This window comes from Notechis scutatus, chromosome 6, assembly GCF_049901735.1.
Source record: "Notechis scutatus isolate UNSWTSFEM ecotype Mainland chromosome 6, rNotScu1.2, whole genome shotgun sequence".
In the NCBI taxonomy this organism is placed as follows: Eukaryota; Metazoa; Chordata; class Lepidosauria; order Squamata; family Elapidae; genus Notechis; species Notechis scutatus.
This window is the reverse complement of record NC_142014.1, coordinates 20277667-20291017: the sequence shown is the minus strand read 5'-3', so window position 1 is coordinate 20291017 and position 13351 is coordinate 20277667. Positions and strand designations below refer to the sequence as shown.

The window sequence follows — 13351 nt, the reverse complement described above, 5'->3', positions numbered from 1 at the left end:
ATTTATTGAGGTTTCATAATTTATTTTTACATATCAGTATAATTTACTGTAAAAGGGTGGCTCAGCAGCTAAGATGCTGAGCTTGTCGATCAGAAAGGTCGGCAGTTTGACAGTTTGAATCCTTAGCGCTGCATAATGGAGTGAGCTCCCGTTACTTGTCCCAGCTTCTGCCAACCTAGCAGTTCGAAAGCATGTAAAAATGCAAGTAGAAAAATAGGGACCCCTTTGGTGGGAAGGTAACAGCGTTCCGTGCGCCTTCGGCATTTAGTCATGCCGGCCACATGACCACGGAGACGTCTTCGGACAGCGCTGGCTCTTCGGCTTTGTAATGGAGATGAGCACTGCCCGCTAGAGCCAGAAACAACTTACACGTATGTGTTACCTTTATCATTTACTGTACATGTAGATACAGACACATATACATGCCATTATTTTGCACAAATGTATCACATATCAGTTCTGACCTTCTTTTACACACATTAAACTTGGCATATTTATTGCTTGTATATAAATGGAAATCGGAAAAACCTAATGTCTATTTTTTAAATAATTGATCATCTTCAGGTTTCATATCTGATGATAATACATTTCTGCTAGGGATATAATATCAGAGGTAGCATATGATTCTGGAATGTTGGGGACTATTTGATTTAAACATTTGTAAAACAAAATAGCTATTGCAATGGTAGTGAGCACATCTGGAACCAATGTTTATATTTTCTGAAAATTAATACTACTTTCCTCCTTGCCAAAGGTTTAAATGTTAAGGCTGGTGTTTTCTCCTACTGTTACTGGCACAAAACCTAACCCAGTTGTTAATGCTATATCGTTTCTGAATTGTTTATAGGAGCAAATATCAAAGGAAAGCAATGACTTCAAGAGTTTATACTTCCAGGAGTGCAAGAATGAAATGGCAATTACTTGAACGGAGATTAACAGAGATTATTATGCAGAAAATGACCATATCTAATATGGAAAGCGATATGAATAGATTATTGAAGGTACAGCATTTTGCAGACACTCTGTTACACAATATGGTTTTTAAAATTTCCTTTTTTACATTATCCCCCTAGTAATATACATTTTAAAGATGAACTACTTTTGCATTATAGATGCTGCATGTTTGTTCCTTTCTCACTAAACTACAGTGAACATAATAGATTTGAAGTATTTTCTTTTCCACCATAAAATATTGGAATGACTGAATTTCCCAGCTGATAACGTTCTCTTTTTAATTTTAGCAACGTGAAGAACTTACCAAAAGGAAAGAAAAGCTTTCCAGAAGAAGGGAGAGAATAATCAAAGAGGGTATCCCCGATACAGATAAAAGCATCCATAATATCAATGAAGAGATGGAGTCATTAATGGCCAATATAGATTACATCAACGATAGTATTTCTGACTGCCAAGCAAATATCATGCAAATGGAAGAAGCCAAGGTAGGCCAGCCCCACATATTTCAAAAAAGTATTAAGTTTCGATATTTATCTTTTTTGAGCCTTCTACTTAGGGCTAACTTATATTGTATCTAAGATGCTACCCGTGCAAGCTAATTAGGGATTGTGTGATGACTGAACAGAACAGTCTGGATTGGTGGAGACCATTTAAGGTGTTAGTGTTGATCTTTACAATATTAAAGTTTAATAGAAATTCTTATCTCAATTTTAGATTGTAAATTGAGGACTACCTGCATGTTATTAAAACGGATATAATTTTTCCTGATTGTAACTTACGCTGGTTTAGGATTGAAATAAAAAAATGATTTGATTTATATTTTGCATACATTTAAAACTATCATTTAGTTGCTTTGGTAATATTTTTATATCTTTCCTTGCAAACGTTTCTTACTTGCAAGAGCAATTTTGCTTCATTAGATATTAAACTTCAATATACATATTTATTATATATTCTGAATATTCTCATATCTTGTGCAAAAGTCCACATAATTGCAACTTCAACTTTATAGAAAATTTTTGTCTCTGACAATTTTTATTAATAAAATAAAATTCTAATTTCAAAAGTGTTGAATTTACATCTAATATAGTAGCATCTAAATTGCATGCAATCAATTTCTGATTGTTTTCTGTTGGTACAGGAGGAAGGAGACACTTTAGATGTTACAGCTGTTATTAGCGCCTGTACTCTGACTGAAGCTCGTTATTTACTTGATCATTTCCTTACTATGGGCATTAATAAGGTAATCAACAGAATGAAGGGGAAGCCATTGCTTGACTAGGAGGGCAGAAGATACATTTCTTTCACTTTTAGTATTCAGTGATTATTCCCCTGGGTTTAGGTGGGCTCCCATATGTAACAAAATGCATTCATTTGCTATGGTGGCACAGTGGTTAAAATGCAGTACTGTAGGCTAGTTCTGTGGACTGCCAGCAGTTAGATTCTGAATGGCTCAAGGTTGACTCAGCCTTCCGTCCTTCTGAGGTCGGTAAAATGAGGAGCCAGATTATTGGGGCAACAGGCTGACTCTGTAGACCACTCAGACAGGGCTGTAAAAGCACTAAGAAGCGATATGTAAGTCTAAGTGCTATTCCTATTTGGGTATGTAAAGTAGCTGCCCATATTGGGGCTTTTCAAAAGAAGTAGAATAAGGCAGTTTTTTAAATCTTCAATAGGGTCTCCAAGCAGCTCAAAAAGAGGCTCAGATCAAAGTTCTTGAAGGACGCCTTAAGCAAACTGAAATCACCACTACTACCCAAAACCAACTCTTATTTCACATGTTGAAAGAGAAAGCAGAATTAAATCCTGAACTAGACGCTTTATTGGGCCATGCTTTACAAGGTAATCTGAATGTTCTACAAAATGGAATTATATTGCTTGCTGGATTTGCTTATGTAGCATGGTATATGGAATGTCTTTCCCTTAGTGTTTTACGAATAGATGCTGTATTTAAATTATATGATGAAATATGACTCAAAGTTAGTGCATTTAAAGGGGTTTGGTTCTTACTGCAAATTATCTGTTCTTCACAAAGGAAATGCAAGGGAAAAAATCTAGTTAATTGGTCTTAGAGCATGAATTCAATTACCAAGTAATTTTATCTGCAGAATTAAATGGTCTACAAATTAAATGGTCTACAAATACAATTTTCACCATTTAAATTTAGTTCTAGAAAAGCTAGTTTTGTGTCATCTATGGCATCTATTCTGATAGTTCTGATAGTCTTAATCCATTTATAATGCAATGTAGGGCTCTTTGATTTGCCATTCTGCTAATTTATGGGTTTTGATTGGTGTGTTGATTTTATTTTCCTCCTTACTGTTGTTTTACACAGACCTAGATAGCATACCATTGGGTAAGTATGTATAGCTTTTTGTGTCCTGCATAGCTGCATGAGATACTAATAATTATATGTGTACACTAACTGGCACATCATCGAGTGTGAATGTCCATAAAGTTTGCATGTACTATCTGGGAAATGTACATTGGTGTCATGTACAGTGATGTCATCACACAGCAAATTATAATTTATTTGTTTCCCTCTTGCAGACACCATGCAGATAATGCTTATTGTTACACGCTTACGGAGTTGTTTTTATTTAGAAGTTTCTTTTGTTACCAAAAATTACTAGTTGGATGATAACTGAAACAGGCATGAATGCAACCATTGTGAATGTACTTAAAAGCTTATGTTTTTGTTCATTTGAATGCTATAGCTACTAGGCTGTTCCTGATACAGCTGTGTTCTTACTGTAACACATGTAACAATTTTTTTTAAGTTGAAAACATAATTTTAACGCATTTTAGTAGCTTTTTCTACTTTATGCTGAACTGAATGTTTAACTTGAAAAGTTTTGTTATAAATATGATGGATGTTTAAATGTGCATTGCGTAGATAAGCATATTCAGTGGTAGTACATGCCATTTTTTAATGCGCCAAGAACGAATTTGTGTTAAAATGAGATACTTTGTTATATGTGTAGTATCAGTACATATAAATATGTATTTTTTTCAATCTGCATTAAGCAAGAATAATAAAAAGCTGTTGCCCAGTTACTACTTGCTACAACTGAATTGTACTAGCTATTATATTAAGTATAGAGAGCCAGCTTGGTGTAGTATTTAAAGCACTAGGTTAGAAACCAAAAGATCATGAGTTCTAGTCCCACCTTAGAGACCAAGCCACTTGGGTGATCTTGGGCCAGTTACACTCTCTCAGTCCTTGGAAGGAGACAGTGGCCTTTCTGAAATCTTGCTAAGAAAACAGCAGGAGTCAAGACAGACTTGAAGGCAAAATAATATTAAAATTCCCTTCCCCCCTACGAGGAAGATATGTGTCTTCCTCAATCTCAAGCCCCTCTACCAGAGGCTTGGGAGTTTGAAGATTCTATGCAGTAGAACAATATCTTAACTGTTCCAATCATTGTGCTCTTCTGGACAGCTCTGGTGTTGTTCATGGGATCTATTGGTTCCACCACAATGCCAGCAACAAGGTTATGTCGTTTAGTGTCTTGCTGTTCCTTACTTGCATCTTACATCTTGCCGCTGTGTTGTGTTGGACTGTCTTGGAGGCCTCTTTGCATAGTCTCACCTTGGGCTCTGTCTGGTATGCCTCTATGGATCTGGGGCCTAGTGCCTCAATGCTGTCTTTTAATCCAGTCCTTTCCACCCACTAAGGATTTTCCAGTCTGTCACCTCAACTTGTCTATTGGTGGTGCATCCCATGCAAGGTTTTGTCTTGTCCTGAAACTTTCTCTATTTGATCTCTTCTCGAATCCCTCTGACATTCTTTTACCAGCTTATCTATTATTCATGTGATCAAATTGGATTTCAAAGTCCTCTCCCTAGCCTTCATATACTTCTCTCACTTCAGAGAGAATGGAGATAAAGTAGACAATATATATATATAGCTAGCATTCCCTTCAGCTATATACTACAGAAGCCAATATCCAAGATAAACTTATAGCTCTTTTGCTGATTTGCTTTCCTTCATTACAAAATTATGCTCTTATGTTTCTTACACAACAAACTGCAATATCTTTAGATAAGCCTGTGTGGTCTTACTTGAGAGTGAGGCATTCTGGCAAATTATATTTCACCCCAAATTTTGTCTTTGTCCTTTTGGTTAAATTAAAGAGTCTGCTTACTAACTCTCAAGCAGAATTGAAGGTGGCACAATTTCGCTTGGTTCATTGGCATAATTTTGGAAGTTTACTTTTGATTTTGGAATAGTCTATTTCTGAACTACAGAAAGTGATCCTCCTCCTTTAAAACAGGCTACTCCAACTGTGAAACAGAGGTCTCTCGGCATCTGAATGCTTATAATGGGCATTTTGGGGTTTTGTCCTCTATTTTGGTATTTTGATCTCAGAATGTTTTTAAATCTCTATTTGATATATCTACTTAGAGTTTTGAACAACTACTACTGTTAATGTTTTTAAAGTTTTCTTTTGATCCTTGATTCATATAGTGCTCTTCAGAAGGTTTTATCCAGCTTCAGATGGCACTAGATGAAAATAAATATTGGATGACAGAAATTACTGTTTCAATATATTGAAATGGTTTCCTTCTAGTTACTAATATTCTTGTGAATATTAATGTTGAATTTATGTCCAGCAATAAAACGGGAACCCTATTTGGCATTCGTTACACGGAGCTTTCAAGCAAGTGTTTCTCTTAAGCAAATTGCTATAGTAACAATTTAATGAGTTTATGTTTTATTAATGCAAATCAGAATAACTATTCGAAGCAGTAAGTATGTGGTGGAGTAAGTGCTGGGATGCTATGCCATTGTTAAGTATCTTTATTTTCTTGATGGTGTCTTTACAATTTGGTTCTGTATATGGATGATAGACAATGAGAAAACATAAGCTATTCCTACTGATTCAGAAAGTGAGAAATATAAAGGATTCTGGTTATGGGTATTATGGGAAACTAGGTCAGTTCAATTCAATGTTATTTTAAGTAAAAAAGCAATATTAGAATATTATACAATACTAATTAATCTCCCTCTGATCTTTAGATAGTTTCAAAAGTTCTAAACAACAGGTATATATTTTGTTGATTTGAAATTGACTAACAAACATAATGATTTTGAAAATTTTCTAGAAAACGTGGAAGACAGTACTGATGAAGAGGCTCCTTTGAATAGTCCTGGGGCTGAAGGAAGGTGAGACCAATGCAAACGATAGTCATTAAATTTTCAATATAACCTTTCTCGGTATTTTCTTATAGCAAATAAAGGTAAGCTAAGGGGATAAGCTGTGGTTGTAGATTGTTAACACATGTTCCTTAACTGTAAGAACATAGCTTAGCTTGTATCTAAAAAGGTTAAATCATGGCAACTGGACTAAATGTTATTAAACTTGAGACATTTCATTATTTATCCGAGTAACTTCTTCAGTCAAAACGAATATTTGGGTAGGCAGCGAGTCAGAGAGTCACTGGAATGAACCAATTCTTGCCATAGAGACTGGGGGGGGTGTTTCTCCCCCATATGAAAAATAGATACTTCTGGCCTGGATGATTGAATCTTTGTTTATATATCGCTTAGTTTGAGTTCTTGAGGATCTATTTTTATATCCACACTGTCATACACACACACACACACACACAGAGATGTATATATGTATATCAACATATAGAATAGATATGAGATATGAATTCTGGATACATCTCAGTCACATATATCTGGATAAAAACAAATTATAAACCCAGAATTGGCTCTTAGGGCCAATTTTCTCTTTGTTAGTCCTCGTTAGGAAAAAAATGTAGATAAATGCAACATCTTGAATCATAGCACTATTCAGTCATTACTTTGGGGGAGCCTTTCATGTGTTGAATATCTGTATCTCTTGTCACACAAGTTATGGCGGAAAGAAAACTATATTATAGTAAGAACATGTTTATGGGATAACAATCAAAGGATGAGCTTATATGTCAGACCTGACTTCCAGAAGGTTTTAAAAGTGGGCTTTCCCACAAAGCATAAGGATAGAATGAGGCTGGAGCCCAGTGATTATTATTGTTTATGTATTGGAGAGTGTTGCTTTAGGGCAGGGGTGTCAAACTCAATTTCATTGAGGGCTGCATCAGGGTTGTATTTGAGCTCGGGGGGTGGGCAGTGGGGGCCTGGCCAGTTTGACGTCACTTGTGTCAGGGGCGCCTGTGGTGGCTTGAGCACTCTGCTAGAGAAAGTGGGCTCCCAAGCTCCATTTTTGGCTGCGACAGCCCCCTGCAACCGTTTGCCAGTAAAAACGGAGCTCAGGAGGGTCGTGGGTGGCCCTTTCCGAGCTCTGTTTTTGCTGGCAGAGGCACCGTGGGCCGGTCCTTGGCTCTTTCCAGGGTGGCCCTGCAGGCTAGATCTAAGCATCCAGCCTGCACGCCTTGAGTTTGACACCCTTGTTTTAGGGCAATGTGAATTGCTTTTGGGATGGTATTTTTTTATTCCTTCTATGGAATTATTACTATTATTGTGGACCATCCAAAGTTATGACACAAAAGATGAATGGCCATATAAGTTTTAAATTTATAATAGGAGGAAGGGGTACCTTGTTTCCATGAGATCTTATCACTAAATGTATGTTCTTGTTTGCAGTTCTTTATCTTCAGATCTTATGAAACTTTGTAGTGAAGTCAAGCCTAAAAATAAGGTAAGCTGTGAGCATGATAAAGGTAAAGAACTCATATTTAATTAAACTTGCAATGACAAAACTTGTTGGATTTTGGCAACAATAAAGAAATGGCTTGATACTATATTTTGGGGATGGGGGCCAGATGTTTTCCAATCTAGGCTATGCTTAGGGATTTCCTGATCTTCTCACATCCAGAATCAACTTTGCTCAGGTTTTTAAAAGGTCCATCAAGATCAGTTAGATCCTGGCACCTGCTGCGGTCAATAGTATGGCAGAATTTTAGATAGCAGTGCCATCGTTGTGTCCAAACAGGGTGTCTTCAGCTCATTTCCAGCTTTTGAAACTGCTCAGATTCAGAATGCTAGAAGGGGAGTGATAAATCTCTTTTTGACGCCAAGTTTTTGTAGTCTTTGCTGACAAGTTTTCTTCCAGGTTTTTCTAGTCTTTTCATGATTTAATTGATTGACTGAAAGCTGGAAGAAAATAAGAGAGTTTTCTCATTCAGGGTGTTTTTGTCTTTGTGCTTTCTATGTTGACAAAGGGGATCAGAAGAATAGTAAGAGTAACCTTACTGACAACTCATAAAATATTTCTATGGTCATTTTAGAGTTGCCAACAGAAAGGGAGGGGGGAAAGGGGTTTGAAAGAGCAGTGTGGCAGCTTGGAAATCGAAAGTGCATTCCATACATAGTTTTTCAGAAATAGTAACTAGGTGACTGAAGTTTCTGTTGTGCAAAAATCTAACTAGAGAACATGATTGATGACTCTTGGCTATGGATGTGTCTCATTGGAGAGTATGAATTATGATATACCCAGGAGTTGGGGGAAACCAGGGTCAAGGGTGACAATGAATGATGTGTCTCAGAGTTGGCTATAGCCAGGCAGTGCCGGACATGTTAACTCCCAATAAATCCTTTGAAGTTTTGGAAGTATGGCTCGAGACTGTGATTTAAATGGGGTAACTGCCAGAATCCTGATACTAACCTTCACAGTTTTATAGCCCATTTATTACTAGCGATCAACAAACCATTAATGGAACTAGTTACCTTCAGGCTACAGCTGCCTTTGTCATCATAGAGAACCAGGAATAATTTTATTTTAGGATTGAGTAAATGATACCGTTGTATGTTCATTTCAAACCATTCTGTCAGTCTTGAAAAAGAATAGATTGTGTTGCTGTATTGTTCTTCCTTTTTCGATCTATTTCAGGCACGCCGTAGGACAACAACCCAGATGGAGCTACTTTATGCTGATAGTGGTGACTTAGCATCGGATGTCAGTGCTGTAGAGTCAGCTGTGTCGAGTCCTCTAACTTCGGTTGCAGAAGCTCAAGAAAGTGGAATGGATTCTGACACGAAAGAACCTTCTGCCAGAGACAGAGAAGGCCTCCTGTTGCAGTTCCCCTTGCCTTCTAAGGCTGCCGGCATGTAAGATATGTATAGTGCACCGATTCCCTCTTGGCTCCTTAATACGTGTTCGGCCACATTTCATTTGTCTTCAGGATACCCAGAGAGCAACTTTTTGTACAAAAGAACTTCAGTGGTTTCCAGTGCAATTATCACAGAGTTCTAGTATTAGATATTTCTGCATAGCAGGTTCTTGAATTGTAACCCTAAACTCAGTCTAAAAATTGTACAAGAATAGAAATGAATAGTTTTTATTTATTGTATAGAATAGAATAGAATAGAATAGAATAGAATAGAATAGAATAGAATAGAATTCTTTTATTGGCCAAGTGTGATTGGGCACACAAGGAATTTGTCTTGGTTCAAATGCTCTCAGTGTACATAAAAGAAGAGTCAAGAATCATAAGGTACCACACTTAATAATAGTCATAGGATACAATAAGCAGTCAAATCATACTAGGAAACAGTCAATATATATCATAAGTTACAGTCATACAGTCATAAATGGGAGGGGATGGGCAATAAGGAGTGATGAGAAGATTAATAGTAATAATAGTGCAGACTTTGTAAATAGTTGGACAGTGCTGAGGGAATTATTTGTTTAGCAGAGTGATGGCTTTCGGGAAAAAGCTGTTCTTATGTCTAGCTGTTCTGGTGCGCAGTGCCCTATAGCAGGGGTCCCCAACCACCGGTCCGCGGACCGGTACCGGTCCGTGGAACAAGTCCTACCGGGCCGCTGGTTTGCTGGGCGCCGCCATCTTTTTTTGATGAAAAAGTGCTTCCGGTGAGCTTTTCCGGGTAGAAAGCTCACCGGAAGCACTTTTCATCAAAAAAAGATGGCAGCGCCAGCGCTTCCGTTGAGCTTTTCCGGGTAGAAAACCAGCTAATGCCGGTACCGGGCCGCGCCATAAAAAAGGTTGGGGATACCGGGCCGCAGCATAAGAAAGGTTGGGGATCACTGCCCTATAGCAGTGGCCCCCTACCTTTTTTGTGCCACGGCCCGGTACCGGCATCACAAAATGATCCGCGGCCCGGTACCGGCATCAGCACGCATGGCAAGGCGAGCCGAGTGACCGGCCAGCCAGCCATCCCCCACTTCTCCCCGCCACCTTCAACTGCTCCTTTGTACCTTTGTCAATGGGCTTCGGGACGGTCGCTCAGCTCGCCTTGCCTTGGGTGCTGAAAGAATCCTCGCGCCTTAGTTTTGTTCGAAGCCGCCCCCCCCCCTCGATGAAACTAAGGTGCGAGGATTCCTTCAGGACCCAAACGCCGCTTTCCAACCGGAAAAGCTCACCGGAAGCACTTTCCCATCAAAACAAGATGGCGGCGCCCAGCAAACCGGCGGCCCGGTAGAAAATGTTCCACGGACCAGTACCGGTCCGGGGCCTGGTGGTTGGGGACCCCTGCCCTATAGCATCGTTTTGAGAGTAGGAGTTGAAACAGTTTATGTCCAGGATGTGAGGGGTCAGTATTTTCATAGCCCTCTTTTTGACTCGTGCAGTATACATACAGGTCCTTGGTTGAAGGCAGGTTGGCAGTAATTGTTTTTATTGCAGTCCAAATTAACCTCTGAAGTCTGTGTCTGTTTTCGTATTTAGATATACAGGCAGTCCTCGACTTACAACAGTTCATTTAGGGACCATTCAAAGTTAGAACGGTGCTGAAAAAAAAGGGACATGACAGCTTTTCATGCTAACAATATTGTGAACTTTAGTCACATGTTCAAAATTCAGAAGTTTGGCAGCTGGCTCATATTTATGACAATTGCAGTGTCCCAGCGGTCATATCATCCCTTTTTGCAACCTTCTGACAAGCAAAGTCAATGGGGAAACCAGATTCACTTAACAACCGGGTTAACTAAATTAACAGCTGCAGTGGTTCACTTAACAACTGTGGCAAAAAAGATCGTAAAATGGGGCAAAACTCACTTAACAAATGTTTCACTTAGCAACATAAATTTTGGGCTCAATTGTGATCGTAAGTCGAGGACTACTTATATAAAGTGAATCAAGTTCACCTGAAGTGTTACTACCATTTTATAATGCCTTAGTAAGGCCACACTTGGAATACTGCACTCTAACCACTGCGCCACCATGGCTCTGAATGAATGAAAACAATACAATGAAACTTGGGGAAAAGTTGGATTTATTATAACAATGTACAACTAAAAGGTTTTTCATACTGCTTCTGGGCTCTGTCTGTGCCTCTCCAAGGAAAATACACCTCACAATTTTGGAAATCCTGATCCAAAAATCCTTGACATGATACCTTTAAGAATAACATGTGTTTCAAGTACATTCACTCTTGGGAAACTGTTTATACTTACTTGCTTACAGTTGAGTTATGCTGCCTATCCCATTCTGCATGGCTTATAATAGTACATGAAAAAAATCCGTATCTTGCAATTACTGAAAATATTTTTTAACAATCTGGTGATGCTTTGTCAACTAACTTCAGCAAAACTCTGATAATCGCAGCCATCGAATTATGATTGTTCACCCAAGTTTTCTTTTTTCTGTTATGACAGGTCCAAACAGTCATCATCTCCAACAGAAAAAAAAATACCAGAACAGTCACCTGTATCAAAGAGAAAAAGCTATGATAAATCCATAGATAAGCCAAAGTCAAAAGAACAAAAACAGTAAGATGCTTAACTTTAAATGTTGATTTTATTCATTGTGTTGTACGAAATGGAGAGTGGTTTTGCTTTGTTGAAGAAACTGCCTTTGTAATTCTACGTCTGCATCTCACTTAATGGCACACTGAAAAGCGGTATGTAAACTTCCTTAATGTTGACGACTTATTATTGAGGGTTCTCAATCTTGAAACGGTGTTTTCCATTGTAGGGGTCTCATATTTGCATTTTTTTCCCCTTTGGGTAGCCTTTGTTTTAAGTTGTTATACTGCCATCTTGTGGTGGTATGCTTTATAATCTTTACATTCTACCAGAGGAGCTTGCAGTAAACATGACTCAATTAAGCAAGCAGGCATCAAGTGACCTATAGTCCCTAGCATACTTTCTTAATTTTAACCTCTTTGTTTCATTTGCTTTTTAAATTATTTTTATTTTTTATTTTATTTACAATTGGTTTTTTAATGTTTTAATTTTTTTCTTGTAGCTCAGATTCTGGAACCTCAGAGGCTAGTCTGTCACCTCCTCCTTCCCCACCAAGCCGGCCCCGTAATGAAATGAATGTTTTTAACCGTCTCACTGTTTCTCAGGGAAGCCCATCAGTTCAGAAGGATAAGTAAGTCACAAAGAACCAACTCCCCACAGCAGTGATGGTACCCAAAGCGCATGTGAGCCTGCAACAGAGCTTCAGAATGCTTTGGCTATGGCCATCTCATGCTAAGAGCTAAAAAAATAGTTCATTTGTTGCTTCCACACACTCTTTAAAATACAACATTCCTAATTACATAAACATTTCCTGCTGAAATGTACATAAATTTATACTTCTGCCTGTGTAAAATCATTTTTCTTGTGACCTCCGAATAGCCAGTTTTTCATTTAAATGTTTTTTTTTCCAGGCATGGGAATACCCTGTGCTGTTGAATGATGCAGTGCCAGCATTCATATAATTATTGCATTGCGGTGTAATGCAATCTGCACTCTCATTTGCCTGAAACCACACTTTTGAGGGTAAAGGAAGAACTGGAAATATCGACTAGGGGAAATTTTAGTACTTGCTTTGTGCAGTATTTATTTATTTTTCAGTGGTAGCCGTTTGAATTCATCCAGATTCTTTATTGCAAGCGTGGTGCATTTTCACAGCTAATATATTGTGTTTAACTTTTATGTTTTTGGCAGTAGTATGAGGGCCTTTTTTTTTTCTTCATTCCTTGTCTGGCCTTTCCATACTTTGTCTTTAATATCTTCCCCCTCCCAAATCTGCGATTGCTATATATGTTTCTAACAGTTCTTATAATCTACTGAGATCTTTTAGCCTATGCTTGGAACTATTTTATAGTAGCAAAAAGAAATAGCAATTCTCCATAGTGTTAATTATTGAAATTGGACATAAGGGTATACAAGATTGATCTGTTTTGAGCTTTCATAATTGTTACTCAGACTTCAACTGATCGATTGTGTTGAGGAATGCAGTATCTTCAATTGTTAAAAGTATACTGATGCATTCTTTGACACCGGGCTATTTATAAAGCATATAACTCTGCTTTGATTCAAAAGAAGAAAACACAAAGGGTTAATCTTTTTATCAGCAATTATGCTTTTGACTGCGATTGCAAAAGTGATCCCGGTTCCCTCTCTCTCCCCACCGCCCGATGCATGTATAAATGAACAAAAAGGCAGAAAGTTACCTGTTAAATTCAGTCATTTTATCAAAGTTCTCTCTTGAA

The 13351-nt window shown here is 38.1% G+C and overlaps 1 protein-coding gene across 14 annotated transcripts in view; it reads left to right on the top strand.

The window, feature by feature from the left end:
- The window catches only part of KIF21A (kinesin family member 21A), a 94342-nt gene that overhangs the window by 63921 nt on the left and 17070 nt on the right, over positions 1 to 13351 (top strand). For 4 of the 14 annotated variants that reach the window (XM_026677634.2, XM_087969443.1, XM_087969444.1 and 1 more), the window contains 10 exons: positions 848 to 1001; positions 1242 to 1439; positions 2096 to 2197; positions 2631 to 2796; positions 3290 to 3310; positions 6064 to 6124; positions 7553 to 7607; positions 8799 to 9016; positions 11523 to 11636; positions 12115 to 12243. In XM_026677634.2, coding sequence (XP_026533419.2) covers positions 848 to 1001; positions 1242 to 1439; positions 2096 to 2197; positions 2631 to 2796; positions 3290 to 3310; positions 6064 to 6124; positions 7553 to 7607; positions 8799 to 9016; positions 11523 to 11636; positions 12115 to 12243 — 1218 coding nt within the window. The remainder of the gene's footprint in view (positions 1 to 847; positions 1002 to 1241; positions 1440 to 2095; positions 2198 to 2630; positions 2797 to 3289; positions 3311 to 6063; positions 6125 to 7552; positions 7608 to 8798; positions 9017 to 11522; positions 11637 to 12114; positions 12244 to 13351) is intronic. The other 10 variants (XM_026677635.2, XM_026677633.2, XM_087969445.1 and 7 more) reach the window with 3 other exon arrangements.